The sequence below is a fragment of the Aulonocara stuartgranti genome, assembly GCF_965226115.1.
Source record: "Aulonocara stuartgranti genome assembly, chromosome: 23".
Classification (NCBI taxonomy): domain Eukaryota; kingdom Metazoa; phylum Chordata; class Actinopteri; order Cichliformes; family Cichlidae; genus Aulonocara; species Aulonocara stuartgranti.
The window spans coordinates 9,471,786-9,493,600 of record NC_138958.1 but is presented as its reverse complement, the minus strand read 5'-3'; the positions used below and the strand labels follow the sequence as shown (position 1 = coordinate 9,493,600).

The window sequence follows — 21,815 nt, the reverse complement described above, 5'->3', positions numbered from 1 at the left end:
GCAGCTCCTCTTGTCAGCTGCTTCTGCAAAACCTTGTTCAGCTAAATGATGATAAAGGCAGTTTTTAAGCTGCTTTGGAGCCAAATTATCAGTATGGAAAGTTTGATTTCTCTTCTGTAAGAATAATACTAAATGCCCATTGGCTTTGATTGAAGCTATAAGAACATGTCAGATTTTTGTCAGAAATGTGACATATTTAAAATAACACTTTTAATGGGACTTGATTCTTACTGTAAAAAAAAAATAGGTAATTTATATAAACCCCATGTGGTTGTGGCCTAAATTTATAGAAACATCTTTACTTTACTTTCAGACAACAGTGTGCGATTAGAAAACACATTTACTATAATAGAAGATGTAAAACTGGTACACAGACAGATCCAGAGGCCACACAGGAATATCACACACTCCTATTTTAAAACCCCTTGGAGATCTGAAACTGGAGAATACCGATGCATAGACAGGTGAAGTAGGTTAAATGATTCTCTGCAGAACTGTGTCACTTCCAGGTGACTTTACAACAGTTGCACGGTTTGGAAGAAGCTTGCTGATGAATGAGTGGACAGGGATGGAACAATGTCAGCTGATTAATCTGGATGATAGATGTTGACAGCAGAAAATTACATTTCACAATCACCAACTGGGATAATTAATGAATGACTTCTAATAAGACAAATTATTTGAGACAACTTGCAAACTAATTTATTAACCAACATCACTGAAAAGTGCTGTACAAAATAGGTTCTCAAGACTAAAATGAAGGGATAATTAGCACAAAAAACAGTAGACTAAGATATTATAGTTTTTCCTTAACACCTTTGACTTACTATTATATATAAAATGCATACAACTGGATAGAGAGCAGTTTGCCTAGTCATACAACATGACCCTTACACAAAAAAAGCACATGGTCTTCAACTGAAAATATTAAAGCAGCTTGATATTGCTGACAGCAGCAGGCTTATTTTATGCCTCAGACTTTTCTCTGCAAATCAAGATCTGGCTTGACCGGCGTGTAAAGAATGAAAAAAAAAAAATTGAATATGACTGAGCTCAGCAAAGATGCTTAAACAGGTTCAACTTGTGCTGGCGTATAAGACCATCTGGTAAGAGATTGTTTTGAGCAGTTGAGATTGTTTTGTTTTGAGTTTTCTTGCAGTCCGAGGCTGGTTCACATTATGCTAATGCAGAAGGGACACAAACTAGAACAGTCATAGATTCCCATGTTAACATGGCCAGCATGAGTATAACCTTTTTGGTCTCAACGGATAGTTTCCCCAAATTGATATTTGCATATAGCTGTAGTGTGACCACGCATTTACTTTTTTTACATAAATACCATTCTCTAGTGTTTATCTTGGCATTGTCATAGCAAACGTTAACCCCTCAATCATGTCAGCTACATTATTAATAACTAGTTAATGCAATTAATTTTATAGAATGTAATTGCAAAGAAAATACATCTTTGGATGACCCATTAGCCTACTCAACAGAGGAATGTAGCTTGGAAAAACTTGTCTAATCGCATGTGTTAGACATAGAAAAATCATGTACTGAAAAAGGGTTTATATACACAGCAATAAAATTAATTTTAGCTGTATAAAAATGTTTTAAAGAACTATTTAAACAGCTAAATTCAAATCTGTAATCCATCAGTGAGAAAGGGGACCCTGTTAAAACCTTGTGCTCGGCAAGCAGAGCCTCGTCAATTTCAACAGACCTGTGGGATGAGCTAGTGAAAAAGAAACCGCCGTCCTCTCTCTGCTCTGTCATCCCAAATAAGTTTAAACCTGATCGTAAAGAGGGAATAAATGAACCCTAAAGCATGTGAAGCAGACGGAAGATTAAGAGGTTAGACTGGGTTACAGAAACAGTGGAGATTGACGGATACCACTGTAGAGCGAGAAACGGCACCAAAGAGACATCGCTGTAAAAATGGATCATGCAAAACTGCGTAAGCTGAGCAAATCCTCTCAGATCCAATGCAAAGTATCCGCCTGGGATAAACTGAGCTGTACAGAAGATGTTAGAGAAGCTCACCTTCCTGTGTTCTTGTAAATTCAGGGAAGAGGAGCATTTTCTGTTGCATATGGTGCATGTGAGTTTCCGTCGTGCACTCCCTATAAAGAAACAAACAAAGTGCATTACAAAACTCCACGTACAGAGCTGTTAGCAATGAACAACAATTTTGGTACACTAACACATCATTACGTGGTTAAAGAAAAACACCAAATGTTTTATTTGTCATTGAACTCCCTTACTCATAGCCCCAGTGATCCCACCATTTTGGGACCAGTGACACCCTCCCTTTATCCCCGTCTGAATTACATGACCCACATCTGTTGCGTCTGATCCACTTCCCCCTTCGCCCACACATTCACACACACACACACACACACACCACTTAGTTCTGACTGCACTGGGAAAAAACATAAAGGCGCAGATCTCAGCTCCATCAGCCTCTCAGATTAATGTCTTAATCTCGGGTTGATATGTAAGGCTGCACAGATTCCCACTGCCCTACATCCCATCATAAATAGCTATGGAAGTCCAATTATCTGAAAGAGTGAGCTGCCCCAGCACACACAGGTCAGCAATTATGGAACACAAGTAATTAGAGATGTGTCTTAACATCGCAGAGATTTTAACTGATCGAGGTCATGCACTCTAACTGCAGTTCCTTGAGTGCTGAGGCTGCTAATGGACGATTATCTTTATTACATGAAAGTGCTACGCATGTGTACAACAGAGAGAACGAGGCAGTGAACATCACAGAGAAACACTGCGAAACAGAGAGAGACAGAGGTGCCAACCTGTGTGAACATTTCCTTTATGCTTCTTCAGAGCGTCTTTGCTCTTAAATCTTTTGCCGCAGCTCTCGGCTTTACATATAAACCTGGCATCTCCTTTACAGGCTTCCTTATGTTGTTCAAAACTGCACACACAGAGATATCAAAGACGAAAGGAGAAGAGGAAGAGTTATGAGTTACAGAGTAACAGTGGTGCAACTGCATGCTTTACACTGTCCTGTACTATGGTTTGGATGATGCATGTTACCTGGACTCTGAGCCGAATGTGTAATGGCACAGGGAGCACTGATGGGCTTTGGAGTCAGCTGATGGGTCTAGTGACTCAGAACAATGCAAAACACTGGGGGAGGATTGAAAATAAAAACAAGTCCAGGATGACTACCACAAATAATCAAGAGCAGAAAAACATCAGCGTAACATTATTAAAAGATTTTCCACTGAAAAAAGTCAAATTATTTTCTTCTTTTAAGTAAATTTAAAAAAAAAACTGAATTTAAACATTTTTTGAAACAGACTCTTCATTCAAATACTGCAAAATAAAGCTAAAGCTAGCACCCATTTAGCTTAAATTAGCATTAAGAGTTAAAAGAAGGGAGAGCAGTTAGCATATCTATGTCAAAAGGTAAAACTAGAATGAATGCCTCCACTAACCACTCACGTTCAAGCCTCTAGGTCTCTATGCCTGCCCAGACTAATGTTAAATATTTTGTAAAGACTTGTAATAGCCAGGCACCAAAGACTGTTGCTAATTCAGTTTTGGGCCAAAGATGAAATATGACATTAATTTTACCTGATTATGGCTTTAAATATTGGCCAGTGTTTTGTGCAATGTGATCAAATGTATTTACTTGATGTTATTATATGTTTGTGTTAGATTGTGTCAAATAATAGCGTATAAACTGTTGCTTTATGCCATATTAATGTTTTGTGGGGTCAAAGTGATACACATACTTCATCCTCGACTCGAAATCAAAAATTGGGCCAAACTTTTATCTATCTAACACATAATCTAATCAGTTCCCTGGATTGATTTAGCATCTCTTCAAACTTCAGACTTCTCAGAGATCAGAGAAACGTTGAGCATGAAATAAAACTACACTAGAAGTAATGAAAGAGTAAACCCACTGGCGCTGCAGAGCCTGTTTGATGGGAAACTTTTTGCCACAGTTCCTGCATTTGAACTCCTTCTCCTCTGTGCTGGGCCTCTGGTGCAGACTCTGGAGGTGGGCAGCCAGGATCTCTTCACTCGGAAAACTGCTCTCACACAGCAAGCAGGGGTGGTCCTCCTTCTTTATTACTAGTTCTATTAAGGTTAATGAACACAGTACGACATACTGTAGGGCAAGTTTTTTTTTTTATGTGTGTGCTATAAACTGATCACCTGTAAATGTGTATACATAAGAAGGCAAACTAAAACATTCCACTGTACCCATTTCTACAAGGTGCTTGGCCTCTTTACTGTTCTCATCTTCATCTTTAATATCCTCTTCCTCTTCTTCTTCCTCCTCTTCCATATCACTGTCCAGGTAGCCTATCAGGAGCTCCGTGTCTGTCTCTATGTCATCCACAGCCAGGTAGAAGATGTTCTCCCCGTCCTAAAAAAAACACAAACACAGCCTGAACATTGGCTGAACGTGACTCGATATATTTAACAATGTAAAAATAAAAAATTAAGCCTGGCTGCCCCTGGGGGGGTCCGGGACGGGCGTGGAGGCTTGGGGGTCTGGGGGTGCTCCGCCCCCTGGTCTGGGGAGCTGGCCGGGCCTTGGGGGCTTGGGTCCTGGCTGTTGTGTCGCCGGAGCAGTGGGCGGGTGGGTGCAGGGGACCTCTGGTGCATCGGCCCAACTAGGGGGCTCTCTAACTGGTGGGGAGGTTGTTATATCTTTGCAGGTGGTCTCCTCACTACAGGAGCTCACTCTGCAGGTGGGGGGAGAGATATAGGAGAGGTGGAGAATGAACTCAACCTGGGTGTCTATTGTCTTGTGTAGTTTGGGAGATGGTTGGATGATGGGGTGGGTGCAGTTTTCTCTGGGGTGGAGTCAGGTGGGCTGCCCCGGACTCTGTGGGGCTGGGCGGTGCTGCTGCTGCGGGCCCCGGTCCGGATGGGCCTGGGCCCCCTTGCCCTGGTGGGTTCCAGAGTGTGGGGGTGCCTACTGGGGTCAGCGGGGGAGCTTCATACCCTGGTGGACGGGGCTATGGCTCCCCACACTCCCTAGCAGATCGTTACATGGAGAAACCTTTGGAATACAAGCATGCTGATCCACACAGGTATGCACACAGGTGTACAGACGGGTGTTCACAGACGCGGACTACAGCTTTCTTGGCTGCTGCCTCAAAGCACATTGTGCGCTGTTTATCTTGCGTGCTGCATAATATCGTTTAATATTTAGTATCTACTGTTATCTACTGCTAGCTAGTTTATTGTGATGGTGCTGCTTTTTTTATTATGTTGCTCTTTTTTTGGTTTGCTTTCTCTTCTGTTTTTTTTTTTTCTCCATACAGGTGATCCAGGTGTTTTGTTTGTTTTTCTTTCTTTCTTCCCCCCTTTCTCACCGTCTCTTCTCCCCTTTGGTTTGCTTTCTCTCCCTCTCTTTCTTTCATTCTTTCTCCCTGTCCTATCCCCCAGTCATGTCTGTCCCGTTTGTAGCAACCGAAAATAAAATAAATTCATAATTATAATAAAGGTCAATCAAATGGACCAATATGGCAAGGCCATGATGATCCACTTGGTAAAATAAATCCGCTTGGCATCTTTCTTGGCCTTAAGACAACAATTCTGATGGCTAAAGATCCAAACGGGACACATAAAAAATTAAAAATTAAAAATTAAAAATTAAAAAATTAAAAAATTAAAAAATTAAAGTCAGTTGCTAACAGTTTTAACCTTCTGCGGTAAGGCTAGCTGAACTTATTACACCCTGACAGCAGTCTGTTAATGCTTGATTGAGGCCACAGGTCAAACGGTGAAACTCTTAAAAATATTGTCATTCACTTCCCTGCCTTAAAGGTCATGTTAATAAAATCAAACTGTCATTTGGTTTTTAACTATGGGACCCTAAATATACATAAATAACGATTAAGAGGATGAAAGCTACACAATAAATGTCACCGTTGATGAAACACAGAGATTTAACTCACATGTGTGACCTTTAAAAGACCGATCACTCCGTGTATTCAACTATTAATGGCAGCAACTTGACCCTCAGACCTCAAATGTTCATCTTCTCTTCCTTGGACTTTCATTTTTCTCCCAAGATGAGCGGATAACCTCTTTTCATCTTTCACATAGAAGCGCAGAAGCTGAACTTTCCCATATCCACTGTACTGTATTCACAAGACTGTGAAAATCGACATTGTGCGTTTGGAAAATTCTGCATATTTTCTGTAGTTAACACATTATTTGTCAATATAATAACTTTATAAAAGCTGGTCTTGGAAATAAATTAAGAAAAGGAATTTTGCAGCTGCAAAATATTCCCTCAACAAAATCCAGAAAAATGTATAAATCCTAAGGACACCAAGGATAAAAACAGAGAAAAGAAACAAATACACTTCTCTCTTTCTCCAACTTAATGTCCTTTTTACGTTAATAACAGCCTTTAACAGTTTAAACATCTGGCAACAAAGAGACTTCGAGCCAACGTAATTTGTTTTGCAATATAAATGAACTCTGAATTTTTTTGGCAGAAATTTCCCTTTTTGCCTTAAACCTTTAATCATTAGAAAAACAATCAATTTTCAAGCAGTATTCCATTTCAGTTCAGCTTGTAGGTCTCCAGACTTTTTTCTTACCCGTGCTTTTTCTACTAACGTTGCTCTTTTGCAACTACTTTATCTCGCATGCACATCTGTGATTTTTCACACAACAAAAACAATAAATAGCTGCTGAAAAAAGCCTGTCATTTCGATCTTGTTTTCAAGGTTTTTTCCAGAAGAAAATAAGATTTCCGTATTTTCTGAGATCAAATTTGAAATAATTTACATAATTTCGAACTTCGGGTTTGGAGGTTTGACAGATGTCTGTAATATTTATCATTTTCTTTCTTTCAGGAAGGTCTGAGGGATTCATTGTCTGCAGAGTGGAAATGTACCTGAATGGCTGCCAAGTTCTTCTGCTCCTGTGAAGGCGCCTGATGGACAAACCGCAGCCAGTTGGCATAGCGGGGATTGCTCGCATCCAGAATATACAGAACATCTCCTTTACTGCCACGGACCTAGAGAGGGGGAAAAAAAGAAACAGCAACGACATGAGCTGTCAGATGAGAACAACTGATTCTTTTTCTTCTTCTTCTGCTCTCATTGCCTTCTTTGAAGGTTCGTCTTCTGTACATCAAAGCGTGCTGGCCTTACATATGAACACCAGTGTGGCAGCTACAGATAACTACATCACAGCGTTTCTACACAAGACGAGATAAGACTGACTTTCAGTCAGGCATTATGGTTCATTTGTCTGCAACGTAATTAAATGTTTCCTTTATCACAGAAAAAACAAGAATGTTCTCAGACAGACCCACAAGCAGCTGCATCGTGTGATAAAGGACTGATCTGGGGCTTTTTTGCATTGAATTGTCATACAGGTTTTTATAAGAATATTTACTGTGTTTAGTTGTATTAATGCTACACAAAAACATGTTTCTTAAAGTTGTTATGTGTCTGTTTTCTCCGCTGCAGCTGTTTATGGTTAAACTGGTCTTAATACAGTTGACTAGCTGCTTCCACCAGAGCGGTTATTTGATTGGTTCAGTTTGTCTCCTTTTTTATACAGTACTGTGCAAAAAGTCTTGAGTCACCTTTCTATAAATTTAGCTTCCAGTGATCCAGACTTTCTTGTAATTCTTTAAAGTGGTCTTGAGAAATAGTTCTACAGACTTTCTGAACTTTTTATCTGAACATTGGCTGCTTTTTCACTCATTTTCAGTCCAGTCCTTGTATGTGACCATTTTTAAAGGAATGTTTTGGTTTAGTTTGGTTTGGTCAGCATTAAAACACTGACTCATTCAAGCATAAACAGGCACAAAGCTTACAACATAACTAAAAGAAGCAAAGAACCAAGTTTAAATTACATCTTTAGGCGCTTTAGTTGAATCTATGCGGGAAAAGCCAAATATAACACAGTCTGAAAGACATAAAATTGTTTTTATGGACCAAATAATAGCTCTCAAAGAGCTATTAGCTGAAAACTTGGCATGGGTTGCAGTGTTTCCTTAAAAAATATGTGGAAATAGGACAAGTGGAGAATAAAAGAAGACATGTTAGGCATCAGACAAGCAATATCTGAAAGTAATGACTTTAAGAAATAGAAAAAAATCCAGCAAAGACCTGACAAAGGACCTGAGAGGTGCCTCTGGCCCTTCAGTTGATCCATCTACTGTTCACTGAAGCATCACCAGAAATGGTCACAGTGGAACCGTGGCTGTCAGGAAGCCATTCTTAGTAAAGGGAACCAGGGAGAAAAAACTGAGGTATGCCAAGTTACACAAGACCTGCATCCAAACCTGTAATTTTTGGTTCAAATCATCATCAGTATTTATGGAGGTCAGTAGAGAGGAACAACACTGAGCGTCTGCATCCATCTGTAAAACGGGATGGAGGCTGTCATGGTTTGGAGCTGCATTTCACCCAGTGGCATTGGGAATCTTGTCAAAATTGATGGATTTTGACACCATCAGTACCATCTGTTAAGTGTGATTGGCAACAGCTTGATTTTTTCACGTGACAGTGATCCCAAACACACTTTCAATACAGTAAAAGCATACCTGGATTAAAAAGATGTGCAACACTATCAGTCATGAATCAGAGAGTGCTGACTGTGATGATGAATGAGGGCAGGCATAACAAATATTGACTTACAAAATGTATATATGCAATATATACTGTTATTTATACTGTATTTCCTTGTATGTTTGCACATGTTTCAATAAACTGTTACACCCATTTCCAAATTTCCTAGCAAAGGATAAGGAAATGAGGGCTGGCTATAGATGTTTGCACAGTACTGCAAGATTACTCATCCAGTTAGAAATGGATTTGAATGAAATTTTCACCAAAGACTGGTCTTGGCCCAATGTGGTTAACACTTGGAGTTGATCCCAATCCAGTGAAAGATTTTTTGGAATGATGCTTTGACATTGTGAGACTGCAGGATTGGGTACTATTTATTGTCAGGGGTGGTGACATTTTTTGACAAATGTATCTCTTTGGACTTTGAACAGAAATTTAAATGAAACCATGTGACAAGACCAACACTGACTTCTTACAGACATTTTAAACATGACAACAAGACACCACAACACCCTGATTATTATGGTTAAAAATCACAGGCCAAAATGCAGAGAAATACCGGATTAATCTTGAACAGGGTATTGGATTGCGGTATCTGTTAAATTCTTATTAAACATAAGATTTTATTCTGAAATATAGCTTGTAGCTATAGCTGTCGTGTTATGCAGCATCACAGAAATAACACTGTTGTAGTAATTGGAAAGATTCGGGTACGTTACAGCATTTTACATGTTTGGTTTTTGCTATCAGAGGTGCAGTCGTGGGAACTCTGGAGTTAAAACTACTTGGTCTGAAGGATGTCTGTCAAACTGGCTGAAGATTCAGCATTTCCATTCCCTGAGGTTTTAAATTTTTAAAAAAGAAGCGCATTCACCTCCCACATCAGCCTGGTGTCCGAGCTTTCATCCAACTCACTGGGCAGCTTTTTCTCACCAGCAAAGGGGCCAAACTTTTCTCCCTTTAACACAAACAGAGGGATCACTTGTCAAACACGATGCCTTTAAAGAAAACAGTGGCAGCCAAAAATGAATGACATTAAACCATAATAATACACCCCAGAGGACATGATTTCTGCACTGATGAGTGTTGGGTGAATGGTGGGCCCGCCTACTGTTTAATGTGACATGTACATGTGTCCCTCAGTACGGGACATTTTTCCTTTTGACTTCCCAGGGGGCGTGGTCAAATTGTGCCGCTCTTCTTGTTGTATTCATGTTCACACTCTGCAACTTTTACCACACATTTAAATGACCAAACATCCCCAGTACAGACACTTCAACCCACTCATCCTCCGCAACATTCCCACCTCCTTTTCTGCATATATGGCAACAAAGGGTGGGGGGACATGAATGTGAATGTATAAGTTAATTGGCGTGAACAGTTAAAATCTTTACGTTGGATTTAACATGGATGTCTATCCGCGGAACGAGCCTTCTTTGCAGGCAGGAATACGTGAAGTGAACCCGGAGAAACAGCCGGAGTTACTGTAGCTACGTGGCACTTCACGTCACAGACGCCTTGGCTTCTGGCTGAGATTTTGACAGCGACTATCAGTGGGAAAAGGCGAACAGAAAAAAGTATCTACACCTCTGGGAGTCTCTTAAAAAGCAACACGAAACTTTTCCCGCGTGTAAACCTGGTTACAAAGTTGCCCGAGTCAGAAACTACAAACCTTTTTGACTCGCCTCGCCGTGTATAGACCGATTCCATCCTGGACCTTTGACGACTTCAGGGAAAATCTGTCTGGCACATACATGCCCAACATTGTCATCGCTCGGAAATGTTTCCTTCGGTGACAATTAGTTGGCTATCAGATATGTCAGCGGAAGTGAAAAGGCATTGTCAGTATGAATTTAGAGCAGATAGTTTCTTCGTGAAGGGGTCCAGGTTGAACTTCTGTTGCTCCTGCTGCAGGAAAGCGAAGCAGCGCCCTGATTGGTCCAAAGTTTGTAACCAGAAGCTACCTTTTCTGTCGAGCAACACGCTGCTGCCTGTTTCATTCAGCCTGCACTCCCAGCTTACCCAGTCTGACGATGGTTGTGCAGGAGTATCAGAGGAGCTACAGAAATGAAAGTAATGACATTATTTAATAAAGACAGCTCACTTAATGAAAGGCTCCATTAAGAGCTCATAGATTAGTTTAATGAATCTTTTAGCTTTAGGAATAGATAAAAGTTTCCATACTTTTATTTAATGTTCTGCAAATTTTTAACTCTAAGTGGACATCTTATGCTCATTTCCACATTTATATGTTTATTCTTATACATTACAACAGTAGTTTTTCATGATTCCCAGGTTAAAGTAATCGGTGGTTATCTGACACCAATACTTGGTGCAGTCCCTCAGATCGTACAAGCTGTTTTACCTTTGAGCCAACTTTGTTGATTGGCTATTACTAGCAAGAAAAAGGTTTGAAACGCTGGTGGGTAGGACTCATGCGCCTAAATAATTTGAGTGATATCTACTCTCTTTGAGATCATCAGAGCTAAGACCAGAACAACCGCTGAAAGAGCAGACTGAAGCTTGAGCTTTGTGCTCTCAGGGATTACTTATACATACACTGACCTCATTATTTGAATCTTTGGCCATGACTAAATATGAGGTTGCAGCACTATCACTGTATTATATGGCAAGAATAAGGTAAAAAAAAAAAAACAGATGTTACTGTTTGGTGGGAAATAATTCCCACCCAAAAAAAAGAAGTAATATAAAAGAGAAGTACTTCAGAGTCATTTTGTGTAGTTGAGTAAATGTACTTAGTTGTATTTTAGCACTGAGTATTCTCTATATACAAATGCTGGATCTTAGTAACAATGTAACTACCATAAAGGGTAACTAGATGGATATGTTATTGAGCATCTGTTTGCCCATTTAAGTAAGACTGAAATGAATTCATACATACCATCCAATGAGAAAATATATTACACTAATGCAGTTGTTGTGTAGACTGTAGGAGCTTCATGTGCCAGTTTGATCATCACTAAAACTACTTACCGTTAGCTCGCAGAGATTAGTTATTACATAGAAAAATGTTGCAATACACTTCAATCCTGCACTTCACATAGCACAGAAATACAGCCCCCCTCAATTACTCCATTCTCCATTAACCCCAGAAACCTCACAATATTGTGATGTTCTGTGTGTTTTGGCTTGAACATATCTGTTCTGTAATTCAGAAACCACACTGTACCAACAAGCAGAAGACCAGAGGCCTGACAGACCCTTTCAGTCTAAAACAGTCCTAACAGCAGGCCAGAAACCACAGTTTACCAACAAACTCAGGCTGCTAAGACAGATTTCTAGATGTTTGTTATAGACTCAACCACAATGCTCAACAACCATGTGAACCAAACATTTATTTCAAAGTAGACAGTGTCCTGCAAGTGAGGATGATGGTTTTCCATTGTTGGTAAATGATGTCCAACATTTCATAATCTCAACGTCTTTGAACCTTTGTTTTATAATAATGAAATAAAACAAAATAATGGTACATATGTGTTTGGCCTGTTTAATTCACATCTTTCTGTTATATATAAATTACAAATCAAACAGATTATATTTCTTTTGATATGTTTTTCATTCACCGGCTTGTTTTTAAATGCTCATTAATGCAAATATCTAATTAGCCAATTACGTGGCAGCAGTTGTGTGCATTTATGAATGTAGACACAGTCAAAACAACCCACTTAAGTTTAAACTGATATCAGAATTGAGAAGACGGGTTATTTAAGTGACGTTGAACGTCCTGTGGTTGAATGCACAACATGTCGAACCTTGAAGCAGATGTGGCTACAGCAGCAAAGACAAAGAAACTGAGGCTACAGTTCACATGGGCTCAGTAAAATTGGACAATAGAAAGAGGAAAAACATTGCCTTGTCTGCTGAGTGCCAATATCTGCTGTGACCTTCAGATGTTAGGGCCAGAATTTCATGTGAACCACATGAAAGCATGGACCCATCCTCCTTTGTATCAACAGTTTAGGCTGGCGGTGGTGTAATGGTGTGGGGAATCTTTTCTTGGCAAACTTTGGTTCCCTTAGTGTCGACTGAGCATCTACAGCTACAGCCCATCTGTGTATTGTTGATGACCATGTCCGTCCGTTTATGACCACAGTGTACCAACTCCAGCAGCTCAAATCACCTAAAAATGGTTTCTTGTGATTGACAATAAATTCAGTGTACTCAAATGGCTTCTAGTCACCAGATTTCAATCCAAAAACGGTACCTCTGTGATGTGGTGGAACGAGAGAGTCCTATTATGGATGTGCAACCCACAAGTCTGCAGCAACTGTGTGATACTGTCACGTCAATTTGGATCAAAATGAATGTTTGCAGTAGTTCCAGGGTACAACCATATACTATCAGTGTGTACCTAATAAAGTGGCCGGTGAGTCATTATTCCTCAAAGGGAACATTGGATTATTATCTTATTGGTTCTGTTTTCCAGTAAAAGCAGCATTACTGTCCTATTAAAGTGCTGGTTTAACTATGTAATTGTAAAAATGCTAATTTAAAATGGACTGCAAGTCAAAACTTTACTTCTCAAAAAAGAAAACAACGTTGAATAGCATCACTATTATTTGAGGAGGCTGAGAAAATGGACTTCAGACTGGATCAGTGTAAAGCGAATACATGACATTTGAAATTAAAGCTCTTTAAAGTGATGCCAGATGACTTTTCTTTTGTTCTTTATCTGACAAACAGTTCAAGCAGCCAACACTGGTTGTGGTTTCACAACAACCATAACTCTTGAATATGGTGCTGTGGAAACGCTGAAAGTAACAGACCTCGCATTATCTCCATTATGTTCTTTTTTTTTATCTCCCCCTCACCTTGATTTGTTGACTTTCGCCCTGCAGAGAGAGATTAGTATCATCTCTAATCACCGACTGTTTGTGTACATTCTTTTTCTGAACACCTCTTCAGCAAACGTCTCACCCTTTTAATCAGCAGCATGTCAGTGCTCTGTTGGTTTTGTTTACTGTGTTTATAGCCCGTGTTTATGCCACTTGCTTCCTGTTATGTTGTGGCTCTATGCCCAACTGCTCCATGATTGGTCCATATGACAAGCGTTGGTAGACGGCTACGAAGAAGACTGAATCATGATGTACGCGTTTACATCAGAGTCAATGAGCTGGTGCGCTTGAATGTCTCGACTGCTGTTTTTACAGGATTTGCGCTTCAAAACGGGGATAAACATGTCCTTCAATAGGGATTTTTTTCCTCCCAGGTCACTTTTGTATTCGAAATGTTTTCATCAGTGGCTTGGAGTCATATTCCCAGTGTATTCCGGAGAGTTAAGCCATAGGAGAGGGTTACACTTGGGTGACAAGCCTGATCACTGCACTGAGAGGGTCTTTGTGCGTGCCTGCCCCACCCATGTGCTTCTTGGTACATTTCTGCTCCCCCTCCAACCCCGACCTCTCTGTCAGTGCCTTGGCCTGTCAGGGCAGGACGATCAAATGTCATGACCCCTTTTTCCCTCTGTGCCCTCTGAGGACCCTCAAACCCATTAACTTTCACTCGGCTTTCACTAAGATCCCTTGGTTATCCCCAACACCTGCATTGAAGACACAAAGAGGCTCGCAGAGGAGTCTTCCCTGAAAGCAGGGACACCATTACGTTATTTTAGGATCAGTGAGAGTCTGTGGTGGTCTGTACAGATAATTCAATATTTTTGGTGTTAGCGTATCTTGAGCTAAGTTTAGGCATACTGGAATCATCCAAAAATCCCATGGTCTAAGCAAGAATCTCAAAACATTTACTACTAAATGTGAGAAAATTGAATTTTTTCATGTTAGATTTTAAGTTGTCCTCGTTTAATAAAATAGTCATGGAGTTGCACAGGGTTCAGTGCCTAGATGTCATGCAGATGACATGAAGTTGTAGTCATCTATGAAGCAAAATGACATAAATCAGCTAGATTAAGTGCAGATAGTTCTTCAAGGCATAAACCTGCAATGCTCTACTAAATTCTGACCCCTCAGGTCAGAGTTCCAGTCAGAAAGTTGGAGAAGCCCCACCAACACCAACTTCACAATTCAAGATGGCAGCAGTTTGCATGAATAGTAGTAAAACTGTCAAACTTGTCATCTGTACTACTTTTTGGTATATTTGTGACTTGCTAAATAAGTCGTCTAAAAAAAACTGGCCAGGCTCTGTCCGTAAATGTGCTCCATCAGCGTTTTTAAGCACAAAAACGAAGGACAGCATTGTATTGCTAGCCTACTACTACTACACTGAGAAGGCCAATTTCACACATGCACTACACCTCTAAATCTTTCTAGACTTTACCTAGAAGTGCTGCATGGGTAAATACAAAAGTCTAATCCACTCTTGGACTCATTTGAGAAGAGTTCAGGTAAGTGTTCAGTGGATGCACAATGTGCTTGAGGCTGTTATCTTTCGAAGCTTCTGCACTCTGTTTAACAATCAACCCTTCCCTAAACCAAAAACAGTATTTCAGTGAGAACACATTAGAGCCAATCTATAGAGAAATATTTTGTGTGATACCGGAAGTGTTAACGTTATTTGGCTCTTTTGTAAGTGTTCGCTAACTGTCAGTCTTGACGCCCTCCAATGAGGGGGCTGGAAATGTTAGAGCCAATCTACAGAGAAATATTTTTGATACTGTTTCAGTTATTATGTTACATGTATGATTTTGTATAATATGTGGTTAGAGAATATATGCACAGCGCATGTGTGGTAGCAGGTTAGAATGAGCCAGGACGGTAATGGAAATGTGCGCTGTAGCAGCAAATAGTTTATTGACCGTGATATCGTTTGTTTGTATGTACAAGTTAGAAATAAATCTGGACAGCTCATATTAAGAAGTGAAAGAATTTTTTTTTCAAAGCTTGGGACAGAAATTCGCCACTACACATCCAGTCCAGATCTATTGTTGTATGCTTAATATAAGAAATATTAACAATATCCTGACCTGATTGAAGACAAACACCACCTTTAGTTCATATGGGAAAATTGCTCAGGACTCCACAGACATGCTAGCAGCTCAGTAAGGCATCACAGCAGAGCTTCAAGTTAAACAGTAGCACGCACACAAGAAATCTCTCTGCTGAAGTAGGCTGCAGATGTGTAGAAACTGTGGGTTACCGAGATCAGCTGATCTGCTGGGATTATGGCTGAGCTTCACTCAGTTATAGCTGGGGTTTTTTTGTTTTTCTAACAACAAATGATTTTTGTGAAAAGGCATAGTTTAATCCAAACAATGGTCAGGTCCTAATCTTAACCAGTTCATTTCAACTAAAAGCTGAAACAAAAGATGAAAAATAAATAAATAATCCAACTAAATTACAAAAAAGTCAAACAAAAAGTGTCTTCCAAGTGAAATAGATCAATTCCTCCACCACAGCCTGTTCCTCAGGATGACTTTGTTCCGTCATTCTGCCAGACCTAACTTAACACCAAACTTCCTCGTCTACATTTCCTCGGCCTGTTTCTTTAAAGTTGCAAAGTTGTGTCATTACAGCAACAGGACAGGTCAGTTATGAAAATGCTGGAGGAAAATCACCAACACACGATAAATGATGGACCAACCCGTTTAACCAACATGCCTTGCAAGATTAAAGCTATGAGAAAACAATGCAAAACGGGGGGGACTTTAAAAAAAAAAATACTGCCAAAAGAGAGGGTTAGGGTCGCCATAGGACATTCCCTTTGAACGTGAACGTACCCAGCCCTGGAACTGAGCCACTCATTGCTGTGCTGCTGGTTGAGACTCTGAAGGCCAAAAACTACAGAAACCACATTTAGGGCACAGTGAAGGAAAGCACTGCATTGAAATAAATACTCTCAGCATTCCTTTTTTTCTAAGTAAATATTTTCACTGGGGAAAAAGCCTCAGTTTGGCAAACATACAAATGGTTCCACACAAGATTTTCCAAATGGATGGGTGCATTTTTCTGAAATCTCTCAAACCTGATACTGTAGATTTAGGGGCCAGACCACCTTTTGTTTCATGTTTCACAAACCCCCACAGTTCCTTACCACAGCTCCCTATTTCAAGGCTGTCGTTGAATAGCCAGCAAACCATTTCCTGAAGCTCCGAGGTCACTGGATAAATGATGTTTTCATTTGACAACCCCAGATCGCCGCTAAAGGAGGGTCTTCAGAGGGAGCCTTTTGAAATTACAGTACTGATGAAGCGTGAGAAATTACAGGCACTTAGAAGTGATTTCATGAGCACAAGAGAGCTTAGGGACCACCCCCATGCAGGCAAGAGGGACCGATGGCAGTGAGTACACAAACACACATGGCCTTGCATGTGCACAGTGTTAATATATAAACACATCCGCACACACACATGCCCCCCCACACACACACATATCTCCCTCAAGTGCAGATGAATCAGCACCATAACAGTTTCCTCATCCTCAAATGCGTATCATGTGTTGAGGATTGTTTTTCTGTGTACGATAATAAAATTGACCTTACAGTTAAGTACATGGTGGAGTTAAATGAAAGTCATATTCAGGAGCCAGTCATTGTGTTTTTTCACTGCTTGAGTTATCCTAATGGAGATCGGCTGAGACGAGTAATGCCCGAGGGCCACTGGTCCCTCTCCACCCTTCCTGGGAATGGGCTCTCGGTCAGGATGGGTTTGGAAGGAAGCCTCCGATTTTTTTGCCTGGCCCTCTGCTAAATCAGAGCTATGTAGAGCTGGTTTGGACCTGAGCCTTGGTAATGATCTATCCCTGGAACTGCTGAAGTGGAATCATTTTCATCATGGTCTATGCCTCTTTAGTCCCTAGAAGGGGTTCCCTCTGTGTGCATGTGTCAAGTTTTCAAGCATTATAATTTCATTTCACACTGTTTACTTTGGTGATTTGCAGCACATTGCACCAGTGTGAAACTGAATCATTTAATTTAACCACCCACAAGTATAGTACCAACCCAATAGATAGCAGAAGCCCTTCATTCACTTTGCTATTGAGTTTACACAAAACAGTGTTTCCCTACTTTTCTCTACAACAGAAGCTGGAGTCAAAGCCCCCCCAGCGTGCCCGTCTGGTTGCTGTCTGTCTCTGTTTGGATTCTGTTCGAGCCTCGACTCTCTTTTCACGATCTCTGTCCAAAAGTGTCACTCAGCTCTAAGTTGAGCAGCAAGTGCATTCATGCACACTTACACAAAACGCTCGCACAAATGCCAACTCCTGAAACCTCCCTGAAGAGAGGGTGATGGAAATTCTGCAACAAATTAACAGCTATAGGACTACAAAGCACATCTGTGACATTACATTGGCTTGCTCAGTTTAACAGTACAAACGTTTATTTTCTTAGGCCTCTGCATCTGCTGAAATGTTACACTACTTTAACAGCAGTTGAAATTCTTTTAAAATAATCTTTTTGCGTTTCTTGTTGAGAATGAGGTTAAATTATTCATTAGAGTGGCGATAAATAATCGCTGACTCAGTTGTTAAATTAATCTTCAAAAAGATCTGATTGGTCAGATCTGTTTATTTTCATGCAAAAAATCTGAAAAATAAATGCTGCAAATTCATCCAACAAAATTCCAGAGTCGGTGCGAATGGCTGCGTTAAGATTAGGTGAGTTCAAAAGATATTTCTAACATGCAAAATTTTCACATGAATTTTATGCGTCTTGTGTGTAAAGTCCTTAACAATGGTCACTGGTGAGCTTTAAAACTCTGGGAGGCAGTTTTATTTATCATTCTGCTAGCAACTGCTAGCTAGTTAGACTGGCAGTCAAATAATCATTTTGGGTAAAGGTATTTTTACAATTTTTAGTTTTGATTAAGAAACAATGTTAGCTTAAAAATCCTTTTGATGGTACACTGCCCTGTAAAAGTGAGAAGGGCTTCTTAGATCTAAGTTGGGTGAACACATAAAGCCCTTTTCCACTAGTACCTGGTCAATTTGACGTGACTCGACTCGGTTTATGTTGTTTTCCATTACAATCAAGTTCCACCTAATGTGCAAGGCAATTGGCCGATATTTCTGTGACATCATTTGTGCAACATGAACACCACAACAATGGAGGAAGTCAAGTCGATGGTGTACCTGCTGCTCTGCAAATGGCTTTTGACAGACTCAGAGACCACAGTGTTGTCATTTCTCTCAATGCCAGGTTTCAAAAATGGCGTTTTTGATTTCTGCGAAAGAGACGTTCATTAGACTCACTGAGTGATACCACTGCCACAAACTATGGGTCTTTAGCTAGCTATAAGAAGAACCTAGCTCTGTATTCTCTGTAACTATGATAAAACAGATGAAAGAAGACCTAGACTCCAGTCACAGAGGCATAAAGACTGGTTGGCGACCCCACCTAGCAATGTACAAAATCCTCCGTGTGAATGCTTTGGTTGCTAGCATATTGCCAAGCTTGCTCACAGTATTTAGAGAAGATATTGGCATGCCTGCACACACTCGCTAACCACCAAGCATGAGTTAAACTTGAAAAGAATGTTTGCTTTCAAAGTAAAAGTTTGAAGCTGAAAACAAGTCATTTTAAAAAGCCCAACCTAAAATATCCCAACTTGATCTGAGGTTGCACAGTTTGTGCAACCTCAGATCAAGTTGGGATATTTTAGGTGTGGTACCATACACCTCTGCAACAAGCAGGACGACTGCAGGAGGTTTGCTTGCGACTAGCAAACAACCTCCTACAGTTACCCACTTATCATCTGAGGAACACTAATTTTTGCATTTTCCCAGTGAAAAGTGGTTCCCTTTGTGACTGTTGCTTTAATTTCCAGAGGCTCGGCCACTAGCTAGATGTCTTAGTGAAAAGTAAGGGACAACCGTTGGGGTGAAGGAACCAAAAATTGCAGTTTCTTTAACTGTCACTTTAGGCTGGCTCCAAAAACAAGTTCTTCTCCGTAGACTCCATAGACTCTTCTATATGGATAGCTTCCCCCTTCAAAGCAGCAGTATGGTGGATGACTTTTGTTATTTCTCATCTATCTGGATACTGAATGTATCCAAATGGATTATGCGCAGGCCACTGTAGCTGATTTCTGTCTGCTAGGCCTCCGTTCCACAAATCAGTTATTCAGCTGGACCTCTCCACTGAATTCATGCTGTTGGTGCTACAGCTTATTGATGCAGGTTATTGGCTGATGCCTTTGAATTCCACCCTCTCGTCCAAATATGGTGGCTAAAACAATATGGTGATGGATGGATGATGGATGATGGCTCTGGCGACAGCCATCTATTTTATGTCATCACTGTTTTCAAAGGATAATATTTATGAAATATTTCAAATTAAAATAGGTCAGTTTTGACTTGAACACAGTAGGAGGGTTCATTTTTCCTCCATACAGGATTTCTTTTTTGTGCCACATAAAGCGCCTAAGCCACCAGAAAATTACCAGCAATATAATATTCCAGTGCTATGATGGACTGGTGGCCTGTCCAGGGTGTACCCCGCCTTTTATCCCATGACAGCTGGGATAGGCTTCAGCCCCCCCGTGATCCTGAATTGGGTAAGTGGAAGAAAATGGATGGAAAATGGACGGCTGGATTATTTTTTAAATTAAGCTCTTTGTTTAAAATGTTTGATAAGAGACATCAAAAGCCTTTGAGCTCAAACATCTGGCTCTATGGGCGCAACTAACATTTTATGACATTTCCAGCCACAGTTTAATTGAGGTGTTATGTACAGATTATTTGTTTTATTCCATACACTGATCACTTCACATAAGCCCCAGAATCAGAGCCAGCTCTTCCGTGCACTGCTGTCATTACTACACCACTTATCCAGGCCCTACATGTCTGTCTCCACTCCTCGTCCTACTCATGTACACACATAAATACAAAACTCATACATCAAAGCGCTGCACTCGATTCCACGCAAAAGATAAACACGGGAAGCCCTGCAGATGGTTAGCTCTAGGATAGAGGTTTCTCTGTATGTTCATGTTTGCATGAGTGTTTGTGAGGAGATCTCCTGAAAGATGTTAGAAAAATAGAAGTGTCTGTATATTTCTTTCCATCTTAAACCTCTTGGGTGGACCAAAGACGAGGACTTTTTTTTTTTTTTTAGCACACAGCAGATATTATTCACACATGTAGGATAACATTTGAGCAGAGCTGGCCAGCTTTATTAATGGCAGTTTACAGGGATATCTATGACAGTCCCATAGCTCTCTGGAAGCTCCTTTACATTATTTCGGGGTAATGGCAGGTTAATGGAAGCCAGGTGGAGCCTCACTCCACCAGGAGCACTTGATTGACAGTGAACTGTGTTGATGAATTGGAGTGCAGCTACCCACAATCAGGGTCGGGATGGAAACATGGCAATTCTCAAACAACAGCTGCTTTTCTTGGCCTCAACAGAGGCGCCATTTCCACTCATCTAAGACTACTCAGTACATGTAGATATGGTCATGCATGTGCGTCTGGCTTTTCTCTTTGCTTGTTTGTGATTAAATGTGTCTATTGACTAAATACTATTGCACCAAGTCCCTCGAATTTGAAGCCTGGATTTTGAGTGTAAGCACTTAAAAAAATAAGTGGAAATGAACAGCGACATTGCTTCATAGAGGGTGGCCTGTTCAGTGTCACTATGTTTATAGTGTAGTTAAAACCATTTGGAAAGTGCGAAGTCCAGAGTAGGATTCTGATGATTGTATTTATGTTTATTTTGCTTTAGAGCAAGGCATTTTTCCCCACTTAAATATAATCAAGATTACGTTCACAGAGTTACTTGGTTTGACTATTAGTGATAAGTGGCTAATTTTTGATAGCTATTATTGTAGCTAATTACTATTGTAATTAGTTTGTTAGTTTGTTGACGTCACCACTTTTGGGTTTATATTCTTTGATATTTTTAATCTTGACAAAATCAGTGCTGAAGTAGCAGAGCTACAGTCAATCTGAATCATTCATTTCAGTTCCATAAACTTGTTGTAGTAAGAAACTGTCCGATTAAACTGACACAAAAAGGCTATCCTGTTTGTTTCTTTCTGGCATATTTGGTTTAAATCATGTTTATTTTCAGATTGATTTGACTATAAATGAAAAACAGAGCGACAGAAAGTCAGGTGGCAAAATCCGACTCAAAATTAGCAGAGGCTGTTTTTTATTTATGATTCACCGAAAACATTCTTGTGTTCATGTTGATGTCTTAGGAAAAATGTTTAGTAGCAGACCAAGAGTTAGACTGCAGGCTATTTGTGTTTGAAATGCAAAAACGGGTGTCATTGGACATTAGAAGGTTAAATTTGTCATGATATGCATAAAC

The 21,815-nt window shown here is 40.2% G+C and overlaps 1 protein-coding gene across 1 annotated transcript in view; it reads right to left on the bottom strand.

Moving 5' to 3' along the window:
* The window catches only part of prdm5 (PR domain containing 5), a 46,766-nt gene extending 36,066 nt beyond the window's left edge, over positions 1-10,700 (bottom strand). The window contains exons 1-8 of the mRNA XM_082523001.1: positions 10,264-10,700; positions 9,466-9,549; positions 6,902-7,024; positions 4,240-4,405; positions 3,936-4,113; positions 3,058-3,150; positions 2,814-2,935; positions 2,041-2,120 (exon numbers count right to left, since the gene is read on the bottom strand). Coding sequence (XP_082379127.1) covers positions 2,041-2,120; positions 2,814-2,935; positions 3,058-3,150; positions 3,936-4,113; positions 4,240-4,405; positions 6,902-7,024; positions 9,466-9,549; positions 10,264-10,362 — 945 coding nt within the window. The 5' untranslated portion in view covers positions 10,363-10,700. The remainder of the gene's footprint in view (positions 1-2,040; positions 2,121-2,813; positions 2,936-3,057; positions 3,151-3,935; positions 4,114-4,239; positions 4,406-6,901; positions 7,025-9,465; positions 9,550-10,263) is intronic.
* Between the last annotated feature and the right edge of the window lie 11,115 nt (positions 10,701-21,815).